At 39.2% G+C, this 27,553-nt stretch overlaps 2 protein-coding genes across 4 annotated transcripts; one reads left to right on the top strand and one right to left on the bottom strand.

Moving 5' to 3' along the window:
- The first annotated feature begins 1,340 nt into the window (after positions 1–1,340).
- Positions 1,341–14,473, top strand: LOC127440311 (cytochrome P450 7B1-like). The gene is made up of 6 exons (XM_051696826.1): positions 1,341–1,611; positions 6,113–6,246; positions 9,231–9,833; positions 12,164–12,370; positions 12,838–13,016; positions 13,133–14,473. Exons 1-6 carry the CDS (start codon positions 1,346–1,348, stop codon positions 13,448–13,450), a joined length of 1,707 nt encoding a protein of 568 aa, XP_051552786.1. The 5' UTR covers positions 1,341–1,345; the 3' UTR covers positions 13,451–14,473.
- Positions 14,474–16,137: 1,664 nt separating this feature from the next.
- Positions 16,138–27,241, bottom strand: LOC127440310 (zinc transporter ZIP6-like). 3 transcript variants are annotated; one of them, XM_051696824.1, is made up of 11 exons: positions 27,130–27,241; positions 24,841–25,533; positions 24,607–24,751; positions 24,404–24,499; positions 21,916–22,085; positions 21,494–21,664; positions 19,918–20,005; positions 19,490–19,831; positions 17,222–17,302; positions 16,852–17,042; positions 16,138–16,680 (listed from the first exon to the last, which is right to left on the bottom strand). In XM_051696824.1, exons 2-11 carry the CDS (start codon positions 25,522–25,524, stop codon positions 16,528–16,530), a joined length of 2,121 nt encoding a protein of 706 aa, XP_051552784.1. In that variant the 5' UTR covers positions 25,525–25,533; positions 27,130–27,241; the 3' UTR covers positions 16,138–16,527. The 3 variants fall into 3 exon arrangements, with proteins under 3 accessions (XP_051552784.1, XP_051552785.1, XP_051552783.1); XM_051696825.1 differs by lacking the exon at positions 27,130–27,241 and adding an exon at positions 26,880–26,989; XM_051696823.1 differs by lacking the exon at positions 27,130–27,241 and adding an exon at positions 26,848–26,965.
- Between the last annotated feature and the right edge of the window lie 312 nt (positions 27,242–27,553).

The raw sequence follows: 27,553 nt of genomic DNA on the forward strand, positions 1-27,553 counted from the left end.
TTCATTCCCTCATGAAAGACAGTAAGTACACAGTCTTGTACCTTTGCCTTTTGGTCTGACTTTCAAATACTCTTTTGCTTCAAATCAGTGTTTGTAATGTTGTGATTAGGTCTGGGTATTAATACAGATTTCCTGATTCAATTCTGATTCACAAGTTCTCAATTTGATTCGATTCTGATTTTGATTTGACTTGATATCGATTCATATGGGTACATTTCAGTTTTAATGTCCACTGTGCTTACATATGAAAGAAATTCTCTGCCAGATAATGCTGTTAATTATACTGGGGACCTTCTAACTAGGTATATTATGAAAATATTAATTTAACTAATTATATTTGTATTAGTTTTTAATCATTTTGATCACATTTTAGCTTTTTAAAAATTAACAAATCCATGTATTCCATCAATAAATACGACATTATATTGCATATATTATATTTTGTTACATGTTAATTGTTAACATAAATAATTTATACTATTTACAAGTATTTAAATGGATTTGTTGAACACATGCTAAAAAATGACACTGTCTCTTTAAGAAACCCATCTGTTCTTTAAATAGTGTTTGTAAATGAGCGCATATAATTGAGAGAGGACTCCAATGGCTTTTCCTCATCTGTGCTATGCATGATTATAATTAAATGTTTGTTTTTTGTTGTTTTTGATCAACATTTGTGTGTAAAGAACCACAAGAGTATTAAAATAGACAATTTTCAATGACAAATGGATTGCGTGGATCTTGTCTTTGGACGCACAGAGTGAGTCAAACCACTCAACACGGTGCTGAACTTTTTCCCCACTGTACTTCACGATCACTGGCGAGTGAAATATGAATATTTACCTGCCAGTGGCTAGTCGCATAGTATGAAGTTTAGTTGCAAATGTGTGTGATTTCCTCTCATAGTAGAGGGTTGCGCATAGTCAAATATCGATCTTGGAATTTAAGAATCGATTTCGTTTTATGGAGGATTTTAAGAAATCCGCCAGGAAAAAAATAAACTGGAAAAGTATTGTCTGGAATGATACTGCATCCATGCCACTAGGTGTCAGTGTAAGTCAAAGACAACTGCCATATTGACTGGTCCAGCATACACAAAAAATTACTGACTGCACCTTTAATCATCCCTCAGTAGATGGTCAAATGATTCACATATGGGCATTTTATTTGGAGAAAGTCTATCCTATAAAAATGTATTTTTATCTATTTAGACCGGAAATAAAATAGCCCTGGCTGTGGGCAGCTCTTCTCCTCCACCGTGTGCATGCAGCTGGGTGTTGAGCAATATTTATTTTACACCGAAGCTACCGTCACTGGGCGTGACTTTCTCTGCTTTCTTAGAAACATGCCTTTGTTCGCCTCTTATCCTCTCATTTCTTGTCATACCTCTCCTACAGCTCTGATATTCCTGGGAACAAAAGCGCTCCTTACTGCAGTGGCGAAAGCTGGACATTGTATCGAGTTAAGAGCATTTAAAAGCTGCTTTTTTTTCACCAGTCTCCACGGTATCAATTTCCTCAGAGAAATTGTCACAATGTTGCAGTATTTATTGACGATATTTCTGGGCTGTGTGTCTGTGCTGCTGTTCTGTGCGTTCTGCAGACGGAAGCAGTGAGTATCGGTCTGACAGTACAGGATTATGCGGTCTGTTTACATGTTCGCGATTTCCATTGACTGCAATTGAGACTAATACTTTTTATAGCCTTAAAATAATCTCTGTTTAGTTGCGCGTGGTGGGTGTGTGCTGCATTATTTACCATTTTGCAGACGCTTTTGTTCAAAATGGCTTGCAGTTTATTTATCACATCAATCAACAGATCCCAGATCAGTCTAATGGACACGCAGATGAGAATTAACTTTGTAATAGTTGCATTTAGTCACTTTGGTTAGACAGCGCCGCTTTCGAGCATATGAATGATTCAAAGCAGGACTGGGATCTGAAATTACTCACTCCGCCTTAGCATGAAATGGAGCCTGCACCTATTTGTGCAAGCCAGAGATCCCAATAATAAAGCTGCTTTATTTGCATGGTAAATAAGGATGTGCTTCACCAAAAAGGTTTTTACAGATGACTTTTTTAAAAAAAAATAAAGATAACATTGTGTAAATCAATGTTTGTTGTATTTTTGTTTTGCAAAATGAGCACATTACTTTGTCTTAGTGGTTGCCCTTAGAACTTTTACTGCAAAGACAATAAATTGACTTCATTACATTTAGGATTTCACTACCTTGGGTTTTCCCAAGGATAATATGGTGCTTTGCAAAATGTTTTTGTGTGAAGTTACTTTTTGCTTTTGTCACCTTTTCATTAGATGTTAGGTCATCTATATGTTTGCCTGACTCTAGACCAAGGTTATGTTTGCTGAGTGTTGTGATCTTTAGCCACTGTTAGGACTTCTGGGGTGGTCAGGTGTTCTGCCATTTATTATTTTGTGGAAAAGTAGTATTCCAGATAGTAATGTCTGTATTTTTGTCTTCAGTGGTTTTTGTTGTGCTAATTCAATTTATTCTGTGTTTTTGTACAAAGTCTCTGAGTTAGATGCCCTTTGAACCTTTGAAGTCATAAAAGTTACACTTTCCATGAAGGCTGTGTCTATGTGTTTTATTTCCTTGTTTAAATAAGTATTCAGACCCCTTAATTTTTTTCACATTTTGTTATGCTGCAGCCTTATGCTAAAATGCTTTAAATAATTTGTTCACATCAATCTTCACTTCATACACCATAATGACAAAGCAAAAAACAGATTTTTGATAACTTTGCAAATTTATTAAAAAGAAAAAACTGAAATATCACATTGACATAAGTATTCAGACCCTTTGCTATGACACTTGAAATTTACAATGCATCCGGAAAGTATTCACAGCACTTCACTTTTTCCACATTTTGTTATGTTACAGCCTTATAAGAAAATGGATTAAATTCATTATTTTCCTCAAAATTCTACAAACAATACCCCATAATGACAACGTGAAAGAAGTTTGTTTGAAATCTTTGCAAATTTATTAAAAATACTTTTTTTTACATAAGTATTCACAGTCTTTGCTCAATACTTTGTTGAAGCACCTTTGGCACCAATTACAGCCTCAAGTTTTTTTGAGTATGATGCTACAAGGTTGGCACACCTATTTTTGGGCAGTTTCTCCCATTCTTCTTTGCAGGACCTCTCAAGCTCCATCAGGTTGGATGGGGAACGTCGGTGCACAGCCATTTTCAGATCTCTCCAGAGATGTTCAATCGGGTTCAAGTCTGGGCTCTGGCTGGGCCACTCAAGGACATTCACAGAGTTGTTCCGTAGCCACTCCTTTGTTATCTTGCCCTGTGTGCTTAGGGTCGTTGTCCTATTGGAAGATGAACCTTCGCCCCAGTCTGAGGTCCAGAGCACTCTGGAGCAGGTTTTCATCAAGGATGTCTCTGTACATTGCTGCATTCATCTTTCCCTTGATCCTGACTAGTCTCCCAGTTCCTGCCACTGAAAAAAATCCCCACAGCTTGATGCTGCCACCTCCATGCTTTACTGTAGGGATGGTATTGGCCAGGTGATGAGCGGTGCCTGGTTGCCTCCAGGTATGACGTTTGCCATTCAGGCCAGAGAGTTCAATCTTTGTTTCTCATGGTCTGAGAGTCCTTCAGGTGCCTTTTGGCAAACTCCAGGTGGGCTGTCATGTGCCTTTTACTGAGGAGTGGCTTCCGTCTGGCCACTCTACCATACAGGCCTGATTGGTGGAGTGCTGCAGAGATGGTTGTTCTTCTGGAAGGTTCTCCTCTCTCCACAGAGAAATGCTGGAGCTCTGTCAGAGTGACCATCGGGTTCTTGGTCACCTCCCTGACTAAGGCCCTTCTCCCCCGATCGCTCAGTTTGGCGGGGCGGCCAGCTCAAGGAAAGAGTCCTGGTGGTTCCAAACTTCTTCCATTTATGGATGATGGAGGCCACAGTGCTCATTGGGACCTTCAATGCTGCAAAACATTTTCTGTACCCTTCCCCAGATCTGTGCCTCAATACAATCCTGTCTCGGAGGTCTACAGATAATTCCTTGGACTTCATGGCTTGGTTTGTGCTCTGACATGCACTGTTAACTGTGGGACCTTATATAGACAGGTGTGTGCCTTTCCAAATCATGTCCAATTAACTGAATTTACCACAGGTGGACTCCAATCAAGTTGTAGAAACATCTCAAGGATGATCAGTGGAAACAGGATGCACCTGAGCTCAATTTTGAGTGTCACGGCAAAGGCTGTGGATACTTATGTACATGTGATTTTTTTCGTTTTTTATTTGTAATAAATTTGCAAAGATTTCAAACAAACTTCTTTCACGTTGTCATTATGGGGTATTGTTTGTAGAATTTTGAGAAAAATAATGAATTTAATCCATTTTGGAATAAGGCTGTAACATAACAAAATGTGGAAAAAGTGAAGTGCTGTGAATACTTTCCGGATGGACTGTCGTTCAGGTGCATCCAATTTCTCTGGATCATCTTTGAGATGTTTATACACTTTGATTGGAGACCACTTGTGGCAAATTCAATAGATTGGACATGATTTGGAAAGACACACTACTGTCTATATAAGGTCTTACAGCTGAAAATGCATATCAGAGCAACAACTAAGCTATGAGGTCAAAGGAACTGCCTGCAGAGCTCAGAGACAGGATTGTGTTGAGGCACAGATCTGGGGAAGGCTACAAAAACATTTCGGCTGCACTGAAGGTTCCCAAGAGCACAGTGGGCTTCTGGGCTTTATAGCAGAGTGGCCAAATGGAAGCCTCTCCTCAGTGCAAAACACATGAAAGCCTGCTTGGAATTTGCAAAATAAAGTAAATAAAGGACTCTCAGACTGTGAGAAACAAGATTATCTGGTCTGATGAAATGAAGATTGGCCTCAATTCCAAGCATCAGGTCTGGAGGGAACCAGGCACCACTCATCACCTCCGCAATACCATCCCAGCGGTGAAGCATGGTGGTGGTAGCATCATGCTGTGGGGGTGTTTTTCAGCTGCAGGGAATGGGGGACTGGTCAGCATTGAAGGAAAGCTAAATGCAGCAAAATACAGAGATATCCTTAATGAAAACCTGGTCCAGAGCACTCAGGACCTCAGACTGGACCAAAGGTTCATCTTCCAGCAGGACAATGACCCTAACTACACAGCCAAGACAATGCAAGAGTGGCTACGGGACAACTCTGTGAATGTCCTTGAGTGGCCCAGTCAGAGCCTGGACTTGAATCCAATCGAACATCTCTGGAGAGACCTGAAAATGGCTGTCCACCGACAGTTCCCACCCAAACTCACAGAGCTTGAGAGGATCTACAGAGAAAAATGGCAGAAAATACCCAAATCCAGGTGTGCAAAGCTTGTCACATCATACCCAAAAAGTCTTGAGGCTGTAATCATTGCCAAAGGTGCTTCAACTAAGTACTGAGTTAAGGGTCTGAATACTTATGTCAATGTGATATTGCAGTCTTTTCAAAGTTATCAAAAATCTGTTTTTTGCTTTGTCAATATGGGGTATGGAGTGTAGTTTGGTGTGAAAAAATAATTTAAAGCATTTTAGCATAAGGCTGCAACATAACAAAATGTGAAAAAAATTAAGGGGTCTGAATACTTTATGAATGCACTGTGTGTGTGTGTGTGTGTGTGTGTATATATATATATATATATATATATATATATATATATATATATATATATATATATATATATATATATATATTACACACACACACAGTGCATTCATAAAGTATTCAGACCCCTTAATTTTTTTCACATTTTATATATATATATATGCCTAAAACTCAAATGTTGATTTAATATAATTAATGTGCAACCTCAGTTGTGAGTCCCTAAGGACCTCTCCCATCCTCTTCTGGTCAGCCTGAATAAGTGGGGCATGGGAAACAGACAGGAACAGTAGATCAAAGATTTATTAAACTGCAGTATTCTGTGTAAGTGAGTCCTGACTTTGCAGATGAAGAGAATACTAGCAGCAATTCAAGCTGAAAAGCATTAAAGGATTTATCTATTTTTTTATAAAAGAGTAAAGCTAATTATTCTCTCCTGTAATACAAAATAGCTTGTTGTTTTACAAGATAGGCATATTGTTTGTGTGTTAACAGGGAGGATGAGCCCCCACTCATTAAAGGCTGGATTCCGTTCCTTGGAAAAGCTTTGGAATTCAGAAAAGACTCTTATCAGTTTCTCACAAAACTGCAACAGAAGCATGGAGACGTTTTTACTGTACTTATAGCAGGTATACTATACACACACACACTTAGGAATAGTTCACCCAAAAAAGAAAATTCTCTCATCATTTACTCACCCTCATGCCATCCCAGATGTTTATGACTTTCTTTCTTTTGCAGAACACAAATTATGATTTTTAGAAGAATATTTCAGCTCTGTATAATGCAAGTGAATGGGTCCCAAACTTTTGACGCTCCAAAAAGCACATTAAGTCATCATATAAGTAATCCATACGACTCGTGTTTTAATCCATATCTTCAGAAGTGATATGATAGGTGTGGGTGAGTAATAGATCAATATTTAAGTCCTTTTTTGCTAGAAATTCTTCTCCCTGCCCAGTAGGTGGCGATATGCATGAAGAATATGAATTACCAAAAACACAAGAAGAAGAATATGAAAGTGTAAGTTAAAGAGGAGATTGGCTGAGCAAAGAGGAGAATAATAAAAAAGGACTTAAATATTGATCTGTTTCTCACCCACAACCATCAAATCACTTCTGAAAACATTGATTTAACTGCTGGAGTCTTGGCACCCATTCACTTGCATTGTATGGACATACAGAGCTGAGATATTCATCTAAAAATCTCCGTTTGTGTTCTGCAAAAGAAATTAAGTCATCCACATCTGGGATGGTATGAGGATGAGTAAATGATGAGAGAATTTTCATTTTTTGGTGAACTATTCCTTTAGACTTCCACTCAGACATATTGATATTGTAGACTTTTGGTAATGAAAGACAGATGTTGTGAGGATAGAAATAGTATATGGGTAGACAACAAATAACATGGACATGACCTTTTTTTCAACATCAAGATTTTGGGTTTAAATTCACACACACACACACACATACACATACTGTATATAAGAGAGTGTGTTTGTTTTAGATTCTTTAATTATTAGTTTTTTCATTAATTGTAAATAAGTTTTAGCTTTTTGCAGTTCTCTTTAATAGTCCAAATTAAAAGTGACATATTAATTTCTAAAAGTAAAAAAAATCAAAGTTGGATATAGTCCACACGACTTGTGTGCTATATTTATAAGAGTTACTGAGAGAAGTAGCGATGTTTGATTTGTAAACAAATTGTTCTTTTGAGTTGAGGATCTTTTCAATGATTAATCTGGTTCACAAAACTGAACCAGTTCTCGAGTTCAGCACACTGACAATTATTAGTGAGTAACAACTTACATCTTAGTCTGTTTTGAACTATTTCTTTAATATGAGGTCCTAAAATGGCTTGCATTATAATTATACAATAAAAAAAAATAGTGTTTGTTTAATTATAGATGAAGTACAGTGCATCCAGAAAGTATTCACAGCGCTTCACTTTTTCCACATTTTGTTATGTTACAGCCTTATTCCAAAATGGATTAAATTCATTATTTTTCTCAAAATTCTACAAACAATACCCCATAATGACAACGTGAAAGAAGTTTGTTTGAAATCTTTGCAAATTTATTACAAATAAAAAACCAAAAAAATCACATGTACATAAGTATTCACAGCCTTTGCCATGACACTCAAAATTGAGCTCAGGTGCATCCTGTTTCCACTGATCATCCTTGAGATGTTTCTACAACTTGATTGGAGTCCACCTGTGGTAAATTCAGTTGATTGGACATGATTTGGAAAGGCACACACCTGTCTATATAAGGTCCCACAGTTAACCGTGCATGTCAGAGCACAAACCAAGCCATGAAGTCCAAGGAATTGTCTGTAGACCTCCGAGACAGGATTGTATCGAGGCACAGATCTGGGGAAGGGTACAGAAAATTTTTTGCAGCATTGAAGGTCCCAATGAGCACTGTGGCCTCCATCATCCGTAAATGGAAGAAGTTTGGAACCACCAGGACTCTTCCTAGAGCTGGCTGCCCAGCCAAACTGAGCAATCGGGGGAGAAGGGCCTTAGTCAGGGAGGTGACCAAGAACCCGATGGTCACTCTGACAGAGCTCCAGCGTTTCTTTGTGGAGAGAGGAGAACCTTCCAGAAGAACAACCATCTCTGCAGCACTCCACCAATCAGGCCTGTATGGTAGAGTGGCCAGACGGAAGCCACTCCTCAGTAAAAGACACATGACAGCCCGCCTGGAATTTGCCCAAAGGCACCTGAAGGACTCTCAGACCATGAGAAACAAAGACTGAACCCTTTGGCCTGAATGGCAAGCGTCATGCCTGGAGGAAACCAGGCACCGCTCATCACCTGGCCAATACCATCCCTACAGTGAAGCATGGTGGTGGCAGCATCATGCTGTGGGGATGTTTTTCAGTGGCAGGAACTGGGAGACTAGTCAGGATCGAGGGAAAGATGAATGCAGCAATGTACAGAGACATCCTTGATGAAAACCTGCTCCAGAGCGCTCTGGACCTCAGACTGGGGCAAAGGTTCATCTTCCAACAGGACAACGACCCTAAGCACACAGCCAAGATAACAAAGGAGTGGCTACGGGACAACTCTGTGAATGTCCTTGAGTGGCCCAGCCAGAGCCCAGACTTGAAGCCGATTGAACATCTCTGGAGAGATCTGAAAATCCAACCTGATGGAGCTTGAGAGGTCCTGCAAAGAAGAATGGGAGAAACTGCCCAAAAATAGGTGTGCCAAGCTTGTAGCATCATACTCAAAAAGAGGTAATTGGTGCCAAAGGTGCTTCAACAAAGTATTGAGCAAAGGCTGTGAATACTTATGTAGATGTGAGTTTTTTTTTTTTAATTTTTTTTTTTTATAAATTTGCAAAGATTTCAAACAAACTTCTTTCACATTGTCATTATGGGGTATTGTTTGTAGAATTTTGAGAAAAATAATGAATTTAATCCATTTTGGAATAAGGCTGTAACATAACAAAATGTGGAAAAAGTGAAGCGCTGTGGATGCTTTCCGGATGCACTGTATATCATGTCGCACTGTATATCATGTCACACTGCAGAACAGGTCAACTACCTATTTATTGAATTAAGATATTTAAATGTGTGCACTGCATGCCTGTGTGTTTGTTTAGGGAGATACATAACATTTGTGATGAACCCTCTTCTGTACCCATCTGTGATCAAACACGGAAAACAGTTGGATTTCCACACCTTCTCAGACAGTGCAGCATCCAAAGCATTTGGTTATCCACCGATGCAAACTGGTCGCTTCCCTGGATTGAGTGATAGCATTCATAGGACCTACACCTTGCTGCAGGGGCCCGCCCTCGACCCGCTCACATTCAAAATGCTAGGAAACTTGCAGCAGGTCCTGCGACAACTTTTACTGTCAAGTGAGGGGGCAGAGCCTGATGGGGATTGGCAGGAGGTGGAGCTGTATGAATTCTGCAAATGTGTAATGTTTGAGGCCACATTTAAAACACTGTACGGACAGTCATCACACCTGAAGCTGGATCAGCTGCGAGAGGACTTTGAGAAGTTTGATGTCTTTTTCCCTTTACTAATGGCCCGTGTGCCCATTAGCTTGCTGGGGAAAACCAAAGAGATCCGTGAGAAGCTGACAAGATTTTTCTACCCTCATAGAGTGGCACAATGGAATGCTCCATGTGAATTCATACAGACCCGAACAGCCCTGTTCCAACAATATGATATGCTTCAAGACCACGATAAAGCAGGTGACTCTTACACAGAGACCCGCATACATGCACTGATTCTATGCAGTCAATCCATTTAGCTGTTCTTGACACCTTTTCTTTGCTTGCGTATTGCTGTTTGCAATATGTTCAGCCATATACAGGTGAAAAAACTGTGCCAAAGTGTAAGCGTGAAAAAAAGAAGTCAGAAGAATAATGTTCCAATTTATTTTGGTAATATGAAGTTACAGCTTCACTTCAAAGGAATTACACTAATGAAAAGCATTTAAGCACTAAAAATCTTTTTTCTGGGGGCCTGAGTAGCTCAGTCGAGTAAAGACGCTAACTACCACCCCTGGAGTTGCGATTTCGACTCCAGCCAGAACTCCTAAGCAACCAAACTGGCCCGGTTGCTAGGGAGGGTAGAGTCACATGGGGTAACTTCCTCGTGGTCGCTATAATGTGGTTCACTCTCGGTGGGGCACGTGGTGAGTTGTGCGTTGATGCTGCAGAGAATAGTGTGAAGCCTCCACACGTGCTATGTCTCTGCGGTAACGCGCTCAACAAGCCACGTGATTAGATGCGCGGATTGATGGTCTCAGACACGGAGGCAACTGAGATTCGTCCTCAGCCACCCGGATTGAGGCGAGCCACTACGCCACCACGAGGACTTAGAACACATTGGGAATTGGGCATTCCAAATTGGGGAGAACAATCCAAAAAAATAAATAAAATCAATCTTTTTTTCTTATGCTTACAACTTTTTTGTACGCTTGCAGTTTGATTTATGGTCCCTATGGGATCTCCTGCATTTTTAGTTAGCACACTGTCTGATCACACAGACAATTCCTTTGGGTTAAGGATTTAGAAGGTTGAGAAGATGTTAACATTGGTTCAGAATAGTTATGCTACTCTGCCATCTTCCATAAGTACTTTTCCCAACAATCCCTTTGGTCCAGCTTACTTTTCTTGTATTAGAAGAAATCTAATACATTGGCAAGCCACCCAACAACTGCTCCACAAAATACAAGATCTAACAACACACTCAGAGGAAAAGCTACTGAGAGGTTTAGGATGGGTCCATGTGACTGTGGGTATTGTGAGTATTTTTGATGGTGAACACTCTGCTGTAGGTGGGACTTTCCTTTTCTTATTATGCTGTGAGGCATGCTGGGGTCTTTTGCACTTAAAGGGATAGTTCACCAAAAAATTAAATTTCTCTTATATTCTCACCCTCGTGCCATCCAAGATCAGTATGACTTTCTAAGACATCAGATTATGTGGGTGGGTACTGGATACAGGCTTAATTTGATTAAAAGCATAAGGGAAGTAAAAAAACAAAAAAAAACAATCCAGCATGATTCACATTACTTCAAGATGTTACAGCTTTAGTAGATTGCTGAATCTGATGGAAGCTGGATGCATATTACCTAATTTGTTCAACATAAACATCTGTTGTGAATGGATTATTTCAATGTTAGAGCAGCGCACCCAAATTAGTAGTATCGGAGTTTGATATCTCTGCATGAGTTGAACTTTGCTTCAAAAGGAACACCTTCCGTTTTGTGCAAAACAGTGCAATAACGGGTGCAAGTCCTTCTTTCATGTTGTTTGTTCACGTTATCACAAATAAACTCTCCCGGTGCTATGCGCATGAGTTCGTGAATTAATTTCTGGATCGCAACTTCAGTCGATGATGAATGGTCATGTAGGTGATACACTCAGTCTGCGATCAGACCGAAAACAAAAGGCTGTGAGTCATGTAGTGTGCACTTTGCTTTATTCTGTCCAAGAATTGTGCGCTTAAAGGAAAGTGATCAATAACGGTTTGTATTGTTTGTATTTGTTTTGTGGTTTATTTGAGATTGAGACTACAATAATCAACTGAAATAATGAAATAATGGCGTGGCAGTCTCTGGGAATTGTATGGAAAACACACAGAAAATAGCAGAAAATGTGTAGAGACTTGTATAGAAAAGAAGTGCAAACTATTTCACAGACATAACTAAGAAAAAAAAAGCAGAATGTACAGTTCTGCTTTAGTGCCTCAAACAAAACTTCTTTTGTTTCTTTCAAAGTTTCAATCTCACTAAACTGAAAAACTTGGTAAATCCAGTGATTCTTTTACCCTCTAAAGCACTTGTTGTGTCAGCCCTATGCCTTAGGAGACAATGAAGGACATTTGATAAGTTTTTCTGACCTCAGCTTCCGTTTGATGGTGGAGAGAACCCAACAATAATGCTGAGAGGAAGGCTTGCATGCACAGATTAGCACATATTGAAACTAAATCATGACTGTGCTTTACTGGGTGCAGATCACCCTGTGATTTAGACACTCGCACACATTCAGCTTCTGTCTCTCTTTGTCTACAGCACATCATTTTGCCATGTTGTGGGCATCAGTGGGAAACACCATCCCAGCAGCTTTCTGGTGTCTTTACCACCTCCTTTCCTGTCCAGAAGCCCTTGCTGCAGTGCAGGCAGAGATTGTGAATGTGGTTGGAGAGGAGAAAATGCAGTCAATCTGCAAAGAGGACATTACGATAACACGGAAACAGCTAGAGCAAATGATTTATCTGGGTATCACACGCATATCATGATTCACATCACAGATGTAATAATATGGAGGGGACCCCCAGGGCCAGGGGGTGTTAGGGGGTCTGCAGAACATTTTGGAGAAAAAATAAATAAATGTAAAAAAGGAAATAAAAAAAGGTAAATATTTACTGAAGTTCACATAATTACAGTTTCATTCAAAAAAGCAATATACAAACAAATATTCATTCATTTGAAAATGTTTCTCTTCAAGTTTAGGCTGTACATCTAACATTAGTCTTATGTATAAACTTAATGCAAAGTAAATATTTGTCTTTTACATTATCACTCTGTATAAATGGGTTTCACACAATATTTTAAATATAATAATTTAAATATATATAGCTGCCTTTATATGACCTTTTATATTGCAGCCCCCTGTAGCAGACAATACGTACATTAACATACAAATGTCTAACATGTCTCTGATTTCGACTTTTCTCTCTCTGCAGAGAGTTCAGTGAATGAGAGTTTGCGTCTCTCCTCTGTATCAATGAACATCCGTGTGGTTCAGGAAAATTTTTGTTTGCGTCTGGATGCCCAGCATTCCATCACCCTGCGAAAAGATGACATCATTGCTCTTTACCCTCAAAGCACACACCTTGATCCTGAAATATACACACAGCCTCAGGTAACACGTGCCTAAAGCTCCCTGGAGACATATAGCACACCTTTTTCTGAAGCATGCATTTTTATTATTTAATTATTGATATAGTGTGTGTGTGTGTGTGTGTGTGGTTTCTATAGCAGTTCCAGTTTGACCGATTCGTGGAGGACGGGAAGGAGAAAACAGAGTTTTATAAATGTGGCCAGAAAGTCCGGTACTACCGTATGCCATTCGGCTCCGGGGCCACGCAGTGTCCGGGGCGTTTTTTTGCGTTGAATGAGCTGAAACAGTTTATTTGTGTTATGCTGCTCATGTGTGAAATGCAATTGCCACAAAACCAGCAGGAGGCGACGCTAGACACCAGCCGTGCTGGTCTTGGCATCATGCCACCCACCAATCCCATCCCTTTCAGATACAGACCCAGAAAAGCACAGGACTACATTGAGAGTGAGGAATGACCAGAATGACAGGAGAGAGAGAGAGAGAGAGAGAGAGAGAGAGAAATAAAGTTGTCTATTCATTACATTATCATTTCACTTTTGTTTTCCACAGGAGAGTAAAGATCTGCACTTATTCTGGGTTAATTAAAAACTTGTGAATAACACTGGCTGGCTACAATATGAGACTGTATTCACACGTAACGCTGGAAGGAAATATCTGTTAAATCTACGTATGGAACTTTGGGCTCTCTATCAACATCTGTGGTTGAAAGATAAAATTCCAAGTTGCTGAGGAACATTGTTTTGTTTTTTTACATCAGTTGTACTTCGGCACTACTCTTCTGCGTGGATGAATCTGATGGTTTGAGCTATATCCATGGTTACCTGTGATCACTATATCAGAGTGGATCTGACTAGCTTCACCAAGAGTCGGATTCAGAAAAAAGAAATACAGTATATATGAAATATATGCTGTCTGAGTAAATAAGTAGCATATATGCCGCTGGACCTTCTTTACATAAACACACAAGGACAAATGACAGAAGCCTTAAAGTACCTGCCAAATCGGACCCTACAGCTCTGAATATAAATTATTATTATAGGCGTATCGTAGTGAATGGGGAAAAGGAAAGAACGTGGTTTTGAACAATTTCTAACAAATTAAACAAGAACTCTTCTCTAGTGTACCTTTAAGAATACATTTTAAATTTCAGACAACAAAATGTCTATCAGTGTTTTATACACTGATTCAAAGAGCTGTCTACATAACAAACTGTCTGCCATAAGTTTGATCTTGTTCCTGGTTGTAGACTCATATAGGGGCAAAAGCTGCAAATGGCAGAAAATTGTGGCATGGGCAGAAGCTTATTAATCCAAACTAACTGCTGTTTTAACTGTGATTTCAGCACTTAACATTAAAAGGCAAACATTTGTGACTTTAAACATTGATTTTCAAAGCATCCACCAAAACATTTCATCAGGATTAATGGACAGTTCTAAAATGCATATGGAATAAACAATGGAAATCTACTGTGTCTGTGTTGTGACTGGTAAAATAACCTAACCTTTTCAAAGCTTGCTCACTATTTCCAGAAATAACTTATTCATGGCAAAAATGGCTTCACTTAAGTCAGACTACAAAAAAACTACATCTTTTTACAATGTTTTGTGGATGTTCTAGGCAGGGCCATATAGACAATGAGGGGAAGATGGGTTTTTCAATTACAGATTCTTAAACTTTTACATTTGTTCCCCCCAATCTTGAATCTTTGGTTACCTCATTGGTTCTAGTGAACATTAGATTTGTTTGCTGATACTGTATTTAAAATGTCATTTTAATCTTTACAAAAAAAAAAATTATTACATTTAACTTGTATTTTTATCTTTTCATACTATTCAGATTTAACAAACGTCTTTACAGAAGAAAAGCTATGAAGAACCCTAGAAAATCCTAGAGACTGGACACATTAAAGGGATGGTTAACCCCAAAATTTTAATTCTCTCATCATATACTCACCCTTATGCCATCCCAGTTGTGTATGACTTTCTTTCTTATGCAGAACACAAACGAAGATTTATAGAATATCTCCGCTCTGTTGGTCCATACAATGCAAGTGAATGGTGGCCAGAACTTTGACGTTCAAAAAAGCAAATAAAGGCAGCATAAAAGTAATCCATGCGACTCCAGTGGTTAAATCCATGTCTTCAGAAGCAATATGATACGTTTGGGTGAGAAACAGATTACTATTTAAGTTATTTTTTTACTATTAATTTCCACTTTCACATTCTTCTTGTGTTTTGGGCAATTTGCATTCTTCATGCACATCACCATCAACTGGGCAGGTAGGAGAATTTATAGTAAAAAAAAGGACTTAAATATTTTTGTTTCACATCCATACTTATATCACTTCAGAAGACATGGATTTTACCACTGGAGTCATATGGATTACTTTTTTGCTGCCTTTATGTGCTTTTTTGAGCTTCAAAGTTCTGTCCACCATTCACTTGCCTTGTATGGACCTACAGAGCTGAGATATTCTTCTAAAAAACTTTGTGTTCAGCAGAAGAATTAAAGTCATACAAATCCAGACTGGCATTTAATTGTTTGGGTGAACTATTCCTTCAAGTGAAAACGTGACTTGCACATCCTCCGCACTTACCTTGTGCAAATTTTACCATCAGAAGTTTATGTTGGATGCCCTTTTTACTACAGAACTCCATGTGGTGACATATCTGGAATAGTCCTCATATTTATCAGCCAAAACGAAAATAAGAGCAAAATCGACAGGTGCGGTTTCAAAGGGAGACTGGCATCTTGAGAGACAAATTGCCATTGTTGTTTATTTCAAATATTAAAGGAATAAACAGTTTAATAATTGCTATTTCATAGAAATAAAAAAATATAACTTTTAATAAAACATAATAGAATGTTGGACATGTCTCTCCTCTGTTTTGCCAATAAAAAGCCCCAAAAGTAGTTGAGTAGTAATAATAACAACAGTAATTCAAATGAACAGTTTCATGGCTGCTAAGACATGTACGGCCAGTAAATTTTCTCATTTCACCCTCGTTACGCTGATGAGGCAAAAAGTTAATTTGGACCCTATTCCCAACCCAATAACATGCAAGCTAATACTCTAACTGACTGGATCAAGCAGATATTAGCCGGATCGACATGTGCAAAGACACCAGATATCAGACAAGTGTATTGTGGGACACATTTACTGGAATGTTGGTGGGACAGCATATTAAGAATGAACAAACACATTACTCACTTAAGCAACTACTGTACAACACTGCGTAACAATCAACATAAACACTGCGTAAACAAATCAATAAAAACCCTACATTATGGCGCAAGTTTCTCTTTTATACTGAAATTGTAACAGGCAATTCTTTTAAATAAATCCCCCCTTAAGCCACAAATAAAATGACAATTACTTATAAATACTGAGCTGCTGCCACCTGTTCACAGACTATGCAATATCCCAGGCATGTCAACAGATGGACCCTGGATGAGTGAGGATTAGGGTTACATATCACAGAGAACAATTTATATAGAGACTTATAGAAGGTATGACTGTACAGTCATCAAGTCAGAAACCAATGTCGAGTTGTATCCTGTGTTCAAAAACAGCGATGACAAGCATGATGCCGAAGCCCAGGAGTATCCCTGCATTCTGCAGGAGGAAGAAACCATAATGACTGAAACCCGCTTCACTTGCATCATTGTGCAACATTTCCGGTACCTACAAAAACACAAAGACTAAATTAAGATCATGGTTTCAGTGGAATAAACACTATGAGAATAATATGCATACTTGCAATATGTAAACACACCACTATCCACACAATTTCTATTGAGCACTGGGAGAAATAGAAACCACTGCAGTAATTAGATATACAGGATGTGTACTTACCATGTCTACAAGGGCTACATACATAAATAATCCAGCAGTGAGAGCAAAGACCCACATGGCAACATTCTCAGCGTAATGACCAATCAGAATACCCGTGATCATGCCCAGATATCCCATCAGGGCCGACAGCAGATTGTACAGAATGGCCTGTCGTACTGACATACCAGCCTTCAGCAAGACAGCAAAATCACCTACAGGAAGGAGAAGCAAAGGGCAAGTGAATAAGAAAGAAAAAATAATCTTAGACTTTTTGTGGTGTGCAGATGAGGCACTAGGTTAAACGCCTTTGAAAATACAAAACACTGGGTTAACACACGGGTACATTTCAAATGCCAAAAAGAGTTGTCTCCATGACGACAAGCGATATTACCCAGCTCATGAGGAAGCTCGTGGCAGAATACAGCAACTGAGGTACTAAGGCCACTGGATAATCCTTCTGTGAATGCTGCGCCTAAAAAATAAACAACCTTTTAGGAAACACTGCCTTTAAAAATACACACACACACACTTTTGTTTCCTCCTGAAATGCAAACACACACTTTGTAAATTCTGCTCCTAAGGTACAAAACTAAAGGAATTGTTTACCCAAAAAATTCTGTCATAATTTGCACACCCTGATGTCATTCTAAACCTTATATACAGGGCTCTACGCTAACATTTTAGTTTAGGAGCGCTCATGCCCCTAAGTTAACATTTTTGGGGGCACAGTCAGAGGTCAGTTTTTTAAAGACTGTTGCGTGTAACTGTTAAAGAAACAACAGATGCTTGAAAAACGTTTTTCATAGGTGTCCTTTTCAAGTGTATTTTTTAACCATACAGACAAGCACCAAACAACATCAGTCCTAACTGATCACGTTTATGAGCATCTTAATAAACTAAAAATATATTGATGACACTTTATCCTTCCATTTGCCAGTAACAAACATTATATTGGTAATTCTTTTTTTTCTTTTCTCCCCAATCTGGCATGCCCAATTCCCAATGCGCTCTAGGTCCTCGTGGTGGCGTAGTGACTCGCCTCAATCTGGGTGGCGGAGGACGAATCTCAGTTGCCTCCGTGTCTGAGACAGTCAATCCACGCATCTTATCACGTGGCTTGTTGAGCGCGTTACCGCAGAGACGTAGCGCGGGTGGAGGCTTCATGCTATTCTCCGCGGCATCCACGCACCACGCGCCCCACCGAGAGTGAGAACCACATTATAGCGACCACGAGGAGGTTACCCCATGTGACTCTACCCTCCCTAGCAACCGGGCCAATTTGGTTGCTTGGGAGACCTGGCTGGAGTCACTCAGCACGCCCTGGATTCAAACTCGCGACTCTAGGAGTCAGCGTCAATACTCGCTGAGCTACCCAGGCCCCATATACTGGTAATTCTTAACAAATTAGTAGTTCAACACTCAAATATATAAACCAAACTTTCATGACATTCATAACTATTTGAATGTATTTTCAGTTGTAACCATCTCTTTTAAGCATTGTATAATGCAGTAATGATTAATGTTAATTTTATCCATGAAAGTTATCGAAAGTTGGCAATATGTTTTCTAAGACGCGCACAAACCACCTCACAATTTTTTTGGAGATGCGTTTCTGCATCCGTATATGCTGTTTTTAAATAGTTTTTCTACGAACACCTGCGCTAGACGGAGGTCTCTGACCATTGTGCCGCATCTCGCCGGTTTTCTCAGAATCTTGAGCACGAGCGCCATGTTTTTAAGACATCCATCGATCTGTCATAATTTAAAACGCTATCAGTCTTTTTGACAAAAAAAAAACAAAAGCAAGAAACTCTGCTTAAACCATCTTGAAATAGTATGTCCGCCTATGCGGCTTCACTCTCTCTCGGTCTCTGCGTGCGTGAGTGACAGAGAAGAGCGTGCCCAGCCATGTGAGGGTGAGAAAACGGTGCTCTTAATGTGAAAATAACTAACGTGCCACATTTAACAGTACTTTGCATATGAGGTTTGATGCAACAGGGAGTTTTTATTCTGAGGGAAGGCTAAAGTATAAGTTTATAAGTTCGGGTGTTAGTTCCGCTATCACTTGCACCAATATGCCAAATCATTTTCCACATTCACATGCAATAATTTTCACTTGTAAATGCAAGTACGATGTGACTTTTTCTTGTGCAGAACACAAAAAGAGAAGTTATAATCAATAATATAGTCTTTTCAATACAATGGGAGTACATAGAATTTACTTTAAAGTGTAATAAAAGTAGTCTGTGTGTCATATTCCAAGTCTTCTGAAGACATACGAACAACCCGGAAGTTAAGTCATTTTAAGGGAAAATCTTCACGTCCGTTGCACACTCATGAGTGTACGAGAGAAGCTCAATCTCAGTGGCATGCATGTTCATGCGAGAAATTGCGTGGTTTTTAATTGCTTAACATCACTAGTTCTGGCATGAACATACTAGCCACTATGAACAAGCTTCTCTCATAGCGCTCCTGGAATACTTTCATGATATGTTCGAGTCCTTTTTTGAAACTTTAAAGCGAGCCTCTCTTAACTACCATTGTATTGAAAAGACAGACCAGAATATTCATATTTATTCCACGTAAGAAAGTCATACATATTTTGATAACTCTTATATTATGAGTTAATTATGATAAAATGTGTGTCTGTTAAACTTACCTATGGCAAGTCCGTCACTGAAGTTGTGAAGTCCATCTCCCATGATGACCATCCAGGCGAGTGTGGCCACGCCAGCCTGCTGGAAGTGTTGTTGCGAGTAGGAGTGTGTGTGTCTATGAGTGTGTGTGTGAGGGTGATGGTTCTGTGAGTGATGGTGATGTAGTATGTGATGGTAGTCATGGTGATGATGATGTTGCTCATCTGACTGGCCAACGGTATCATGAAAGTGGGAGTGGCATTTGTTCTCACAGTCCAGGTCGGTGTAGAGCTCTGCCCCCAACATCACTTCCTCTTCCTCTGCCACACCCCGCACACACGCGCTGCCTCCATTTGTTTCAGAAGCTGATGTAATCGACAGGGGCAGTTAAACTTTGACAGCATGTACATAAGCATGCACAAACTTTGTACATTCAGCCAGACATGTTCACCTTCAAGTGTTTTGACATCATTTTCCTCCAGTGATGGCAGTTTCTCAGATTCCAAAACCTCTGCTTCTAGATCCACCATCTTCATCACCTACACACACACACACACACACACACACACACACACACACGCTATAATACATTAAAAATATTTGTGTAGAGAACCCTTTGCCATGCAAAACCCTTTAAGGTGAACTCACTGATTTGTTTATTATTTTGCTAAATGCTAAACTTTTAAACAGAAAGTAGTAGTAACAGCAGAACAGCATTTTTGAAAAATGTTTTACACTTTGTAGTTATATCAGTTTTAGAGCAAAAGCTGCTTTAATTCTACATATAGTGCTGGGCGGACATTCATAAGCATCGGTATGTTAAAATGACCAGTCAGTACCAGTACACTTGCAGAATAAATGAATCATTGCTAACTGCAAATACTGCATTTTGACAATGACATCACTCACAGAGCTATTTTTGCGTAATGCTGCAGCTACGCCACTAGGTGTCAGCGCAACACACACACACTGAGCGCATCTTTAAAGGGACTGTTCACCCAAAAATGAAAATTCTCTCATTATTTACTCACTTTCATGCGATCTAAGATGTGTATGACTTTCTTTCTTCGGCAGAACACAAACGATAATTTTTAGAAGAATATCTCCGCTCTGTAGGTCCATACAATGCAAGTGAATGGTGACCAGACATTTGTAGCTCCACAAATCACAAAGGAAACAGGAGTAATTCATAAGACTCCAGTGGTTAAATCCATATGTTCAGAAACAATATAATAGGTGTGGGTGAGAATCAAAATTCAAGTCAATTTTTTACTCTAAATCTCCACTTTCACTTTCCCATCTGAAAGTCATATGGTGCATGTTTAGTTTCAATTTCAATTTCACATCTGAAAGTGAAAATTAAAGTGGAGATTTAGAGTTCTATTATATTGCTTCTGAAGGTATGGATTTAAACACTGTAGTCTTATGGATTACTTTTATGTTTCCTTTGTGATTTTTGGAGCTACAAAGGTCTGATCACCATTCACTTGCAATGTATGGACCTACAGAGCTGAGATGTTCTTCTAAAAATCTTTGTCTGTGTTCTGCTGAAGAAAGAAAGTCATACACATCTGGGATGGCATGAGGGTGAGTAAATGATGAGAGAATTTAAATTTTTAGGTGAACTATCCCTTCAAAAAATAACACGTGTAATGTCTGCACCACTAGCGGTACCAAACTGAATTGCAAAAATAATGACTCAAGTTTTCAAACAAGTTTCTCAAACACTCTGGCCGTCTTCCATTGGTCAGGCAACACAGGGAGTGCCGCCCCAAACTTACACCTTTGGTTGAGCCAATGTTGCCATGTCAGGCCCCTCAAACAAAGCAATGTTGACAGAGCCACAGTGTTTACAAAACCTATGAATGGCTTATTTGCTGTATAATTTACTCCAAATATTACGCAATGAAAAAGGCCAAAAATAAGAATGTGAATATGACTATATTCACACAAGATATTAGATCTGAGCCCTGCATCATCACTGACCAGCTTGTAGTGTGTGTGTGCACATTTGTGTGTGTGCTGACCTTTTGTTTTTTGTCTTTATACATTTTGCCGAGGGTCAGGAAGTGCTCGATAAGAAACATGACGTAGACTCCGCTCAGCACTGTCAGCCCTGTCCACACAGGCCGAAGGGAGTCCTCTTCTTCTCCATGGTTATGATGCTCTGAGTGGCTGTGCTGGTGATGGCCCAGTGACTGAGAGCAGCCAATGAGAAAAGCCGATGAGAAATCTCCAATTACATGACCTTGCTTTTTGTTATACAGAACGTACAGAAAAATCAGGGCATGTACATGTGCATTCTGCTTAATATCTCCTTTTGTGTGAAGTCATACAGGATTGAAACAACATGGGTGAACTATCCCTTTAAAAATAACAGTAAACAATTCCCAGCCATTTCCCAGCATTCTGTTGCATATCTGTCATGTGTAATGCGAATGTGCCTTACATGCGGTATGAGGTGGAGGAGAGCGTCTCCGCTAAGAGTGCCCACTGCGAGGGCCACCAGGAAGCTTAGCAGGAAATTGAAGCAAACTCTGTTCATGAGTGGAATCAAAACCACGCCAACCAATGCCAGCAAACTGATCAAAGTGATGGAGAGAAAGCCTCCGATCCATGCTGTAAAACATATACTTGTTGTTAGAAACCAAAGCACAAACATGACCCAAAACCCAAGGACACATTATTTTGACATTTGGAGCACACACACATTACATTTGGAGCACACACACATTAGTAACTTCATACTGAAGAAAAAAAAATGTAAGTTTTAAAGAGGTCATAGATACATTATAAAGCCACATTGTTACATTACATACTAAGTGCCAAATGTATGTAAAAACTCATATGTAATAGAATTTATGCAGAATATCATTACTTTTATGTTCTCACAATATTTACTCACCCTCATGCCATCACAGATGTGTATGTCTCTCTTTCTCCGGCAGAACACAAATGAAGATTTTTAGAAGAATATTTTAGCTCTGTAGGTCCATACAAAGCAAGTGAATGGTGACCAAACTTTGAAGCTCCAAAGTACATAAAGGCACCATAAAAGTAATCCAGTGTTTTAATCCATGTTTCATGCAGCGATCCAATCAGTTTTAGGTGAGAATAAACGAAAATGTAACCGTTTTCAGTGAAATCTTGCCATTACAATCTCTAGGCACCATCATCATTTCAAGCCTGATTACACTTCCAAGTGCTTGACACATGCACGAAGGGCAAGGAAGTGTAATCGAGCTTGAAATTAGGGATGTACCGATCATGATTTTTCATGGCCAATTTTTTTTACAAGCAAATGGGCCGATTCCGATAGCCAATTTTTTTCTTTAAGCAACAGACAAGAAAGAATGAAAGAGTTCATCAAAAAGATGTTCATTTGCTCTTTTACAGCCCAAACTGACCTTAAATGAAAAAATATCCGTAGCTATGTGAGATTAGAGGCAACAACTGAATATTAAGCACTAGTGGTGCACCAATCAGGAAATTTGAGGCCGATACGATTTCCTATTTTTTTTAACACTAAGATTGGCCAATACCATTTCTTTTAAAGTGCCCTTTGCCACACTTTTGCAAGTTATATGCAGCAGTTATGTTTATGCCCCACACAGTAAAATTATGGTAACACTTTACAAAAAGGTTCAATTTGTTGATATTATTTAACAACATTACTGTAGTTAACATGAAGTGTTAATGTTAGTTACAACATATACTAATACATTTTTAAAATCAAAAGTTGTAATACTAACATTAATGCACTATGAACTAACAATGAACAATTGTATTTTTATTAACTAACATTGATTAATAAATGCTGTAAGAATATATTGTTCATTGTTTGTTCATTGTTTGTTCATGAATTCCTAACGTAACGACTCTAGAAAATGGGCAGCTTAATATTCATACACATGTAATTCTTACACATTTTTAAAAACAAACCTGCATATTCATCTGAATTACAGCAAGTCTGAAAGTTTAAATTCGTGAATACTTAGAATTGCCAACAGTTCACCCTCCAGAGGCCACACTGTCATGCATCAAGGCCTGAGAAAGCGCTCATTCATTAGAGTAGCAGTGTATGAATGATTCCCTGCGTGCTGCAAAAAAGATCGTCCCTAAATCTAGGCACGGATTTAAGATGAATATCGGCCGATTCCGATCAGTGGCCGATCGATTGGTGCACCCCTACTTGAAATCATGATCGCCAAGGAGACTGCGGATGTAAAGATTTACAGTGAAAAAGGAGTTACATTTTGGTCTGTTCTCACCCAAATCCGATTGGATCGCTTCAGATGACATGGATTAAACCACTAGAGTCTTATGGAGTACATTCTTGCTGCCTTTATGTGCTTTTTGGAGCTTCAAAGTTTTGGTCACCTTTCACTTGCATTGTATTGACCTACAGAGCTTAAATATTCTTCTAAAAATCTGTGTTTGTGTTCTGGAGAATAAAGAAGGTCATAAGCATCTGGAATGGCATGAAGGTGAGTTAACGGTGAGACGATTTTAATTTTTGGGTGAAATATCCCTTTAAATAGGAGACTAAAGCCAAGGCTAAAGCTAAATTCTTTGTGAGACCCAAAGACCAGTGAGACTCTGGTTTGTGAAATCAGTTTTTCTGTACACAAGCTCTACAAAACATAAAGAGCCAATTAAATATCTTTAAGCAGAGCAAAGCTAGAAAACTGTACAGTTTGTTTAATATGAACATTTTAATGGCCTGGAAAACACAATTTTAAAATTTCCTGATATTTCTCATGACCATGGGAATCCTGTATTTGCCTGATGCAAAATGATATTCCATTTGCACAAATGGACACCACTAATAACACATTTTAATGTTTCCTATAACATAGTTATAACTATCCAACTGAGCCTTTTTATATGGAAAACTCAAGATATGTTTAAAGTTAATTTGACTGACTCACACTTACCAATGCTAAGGGAGGAAATCCTCTGACTTTTGCCATTGGTGTGATTGTGTGGATGGTGATGATGATGGTGGTGGTGGTTGTGATGATGGTGATGATCTGGGAAAAATATACAGAAGCAAATTGTTACAGAGATTCTGCTGATCAGCCATTACAACTAGAGCTCAAACCACAACTGTATATGAATTATAGGCTCAACACCTAACCTGATTGGTCATCATCATGCAGGAGACAAGACTTGGAATCAATCTGCATGAGAAGGGCAGGGCACAGGTAACTGAAATCCTTGACAGAGAGACCTGTTTCCTTTGTCATGCCATGTGACTGCAGGACTGTGGAGCCATTTTGACACTGAAAGAACAAAAGCAGAACTTGTGATATCTTAAGTGATAGGTTGGATGTTACTACATGCACATCAGTGTGGTTGTGCATTACTGTACCTCTAGACTGGCATGGCCATGTTCGTGCTCATCATGGTCATCGTGAACATGGGTGGGTGTGTCCTCAGGCTGGTGGGTGTGGTTAGTGTGTGTTACATTAGGCTGGGCAGGATTAAATGGGGCGTGGTCCTGCGTTAAATCATAGTCAACACTACGATTAGTCCGCCGTGACTTTGTGACGTATGACGGTGTGGTCAAAGGTGTAGTCAGTTCCTGATTCATCTTCATGTAAAGATTGAGGTGTGCATCTGATTGGCTCTTCTTCCCAAGGGCGGGATCAGGCTGCGCTTTCGGGACAGGGTCACTCTTTTCTACATTATGGTAAACATCAACCTTCTTGCTTGTAACAGGATGCATGTTTGTGGTGAGTTTGTCCACATGTGCATGTGTGTGAGCATGCGAGTGTGTATGTATGTGGTCATTTCCATGGTGATGCACCATTACTTTCCGGATGCGGTCCAGCCCCACCCCCTTTAGTAGGTTGTACAAGCCTTCTAACGAGATACTGCCATTCTGACCGTACTTATCAAACAGCGCCTGCAGGTGCCGCTGTTGCGCCTGTTCTGCTATGCGACTATCCGTCTCTATGGCGACAGACCTGCAGTCTGAACCAGCCTCCACTGATCCCACCCACAGCAGTGCCAGTGACATCACTGGCCAGAGGCGTGGCCACCTGCCAATCATGCTGGCATCCTATAACACAGAAAACACTATTGTTGTAAGATGAAATAACGTACTGTAATAACAAAACATCAACATTACAATACTGAGATGTATGTGCCACTCCTACAATTCAGTGACTTTTAGGCTTCATACTTCAAATCCCTTTATTGTCACTCCAACCATATACACAAGTGCAACAGTGGGTGAAAGTCTTGGGTACAGTTCCAAGCAACATAGCAGTGTGACAATTACAGTAAACATCTGATTTACACATAACACAATTTAAACATCTTGTTACACGACACAATATACACGACACAATATACACCTATTACAATATACACTAGGATAATGTAATACTAAACACTTAATTGTATGAGGAAAAACATTAATTACAGATAATTTCATTTATTTAAATTTGACAGCAGTGTGTAACATGACAAATCGTCTTTATTCTTCTTAACAAGACTAATTCAAATTGTAATCGGTTGATTATATATATATATATATATACACATATATATGTGTGTGTGTGTGTGTAAATATATATATATATATTTACACACACACACACACACACACACACATATATATGTATATATACACACATATATATATGTGTGTGTGTGTGTGTATATATATATATATATATATATATATATATATATATACACACACCATAACTTGTACTGGGGACATAAAAGCCAAATAATTGTAGGAATGACCCATATAATTAATTATTATCAGAATACAAAATTATGTTAAGAAAAAATTATTAACATCTCGTCTTGAAGAATGAAAAGGTTTCGCTATATAGCTATATGGCTTCATCTGATTTAGGTGTAGGAACAGTCGCTAAATTTCCAGAGGCCATCATGTTTTATTGTCTTTTTACGGTCTTCATAATAAATAACGAGTCCATATGCTACTGGAACATCTGTCCATGCATTCCATTATTATTTTAGATGACTAAATTGCATAGATTATCCTGTACATCAATAACAGTAAATGCACATCGGTCGTTTTTAAATGGCTTTTAAAGATTAGTTTTTTTTTTTTGTTTTTTTAAATGCATTTACATGGGTGTTTCTTACACACTGCGCATCAATGACACTTGTTCACACACACTGCGGTAACAGCTGCTTATGAACAGGCACGTCGTTTAGACAATGAAGTCTATAAATTAATCCGAAACGATTTTGTTTATCTTTTTGTTTTGGTACACTAAGTAGTACACATTAATTGAACAGATTTATTACATGAGGATGGACAACAGGCTTCACGCGGCCTATGGTCGGTACATTGCACGCACCATGTCCTAACCAAAAATGCATGCATGCTTACAGTCTTGATCAACATCACTACCAACTGTTTACCGGGACTCCACACGCGCACCACGCTCAAAAGTAAGCGCGTTCCAGACGGCGATTCTGCACACAACACCACGCGCTCCTCAACCAGACCGTGTGCAAAAATAGCGTCATCATAACACCGGAAACCGAGAGAGAGAGAGCGAGAGTGCCTTTTGTTTCAGAGGGGAGCACGCTTGAACTCGCGGTCTTATCTCATCTCTGACATTCCCGAATCAACGACGACACTGAGCGAAAAAAAAAAACACAGACTTACCGATTCGCCGTGACTATAGACCTCTTGAAAACGAATGTTGACGCACTGCTGTCAATCCTGGCTGATTTTAGAGAAGTGTTGGACGCTGTTTCCTATATCTATGAAGCTGCTGCTATTGGATTAGATGTAGTCACATGACCTTATGGTTCATTTGGTAGAGTTGGCGAGCCGGGAAGTCTGATTTATTTGAGCGAATCGGTTCGTTTGGACAATTCGTTTCATGAAACCGGTTCAAACACGATTCACAACAACTGAGTAATGACCACTGATCTATATATATATATAACTGGATTGCTCATAACATTCTAAACTGCCAGCAGTAGGTGAAGCCACAGGAAGTGCTCTGGCAGGCAAATCTTACTATTCCCTACCGACAGAGGGCAGCGACCGCCAACAAACGAAAGTCTCAAGATGACCCCATGTG

Source organism: Myxocyprinus asiaticus, chromosome 5 (genome assembly GCF_019703515.2).
Source record: "Myxocyprinus asiaticus isolate MX2 ecotype Aquarium Trade chromosome 5, UBuf_Myxa_2, whole genome shotgun sequence".
Lineage (NCBI taxonomy): Eukaryota > Metazoa > Chordata > Actinopteri > Cypriniformes > Catostomidae > Myxocyprinus > Myxocyprinus asiaticus.

Bases quoted from the DNA above. Each gene is read 5' to 3' on its own strand.
- LOC127440310 (XM_051696823.1), bottom strand. The intron at 17,043-17,221 runs GTAATATCGCTT...TCCTTCCTGTAG, and splicing joins CGAGCTTCCTCATGAGCTGG to GTGATTTTGCTGTCTTGCTG. The intron at 16,681-16,851 runs GTAAGTACACAT...GTGTTTTTGTAG, and splicing joins ATGTAGCCCTTGTAGACATG to GTACCGGAAATGTTGCACAA.
- LOC127440311 (XM_051696826.1), top strand. From the start codon at position 1,346: ATGCCTTTGTTCGCCTCTTATCCTCTCATTTCTTGTCATACCTCTCCT. The intron at 9,834-12,163 runs GTGACTCTTACA...CTTTGTCTACAG, and splicing joins TCAAGACCACGATAAAGCAG to CACATCATTTTGCCATGTTG. The intron at 13,017-13,132 runs GTAACACGTGCC...TGGTTTCTATAG, and splicing joins AAATATACACACAGCCTCAG to CAGTTCCAGTTTGACCGATT.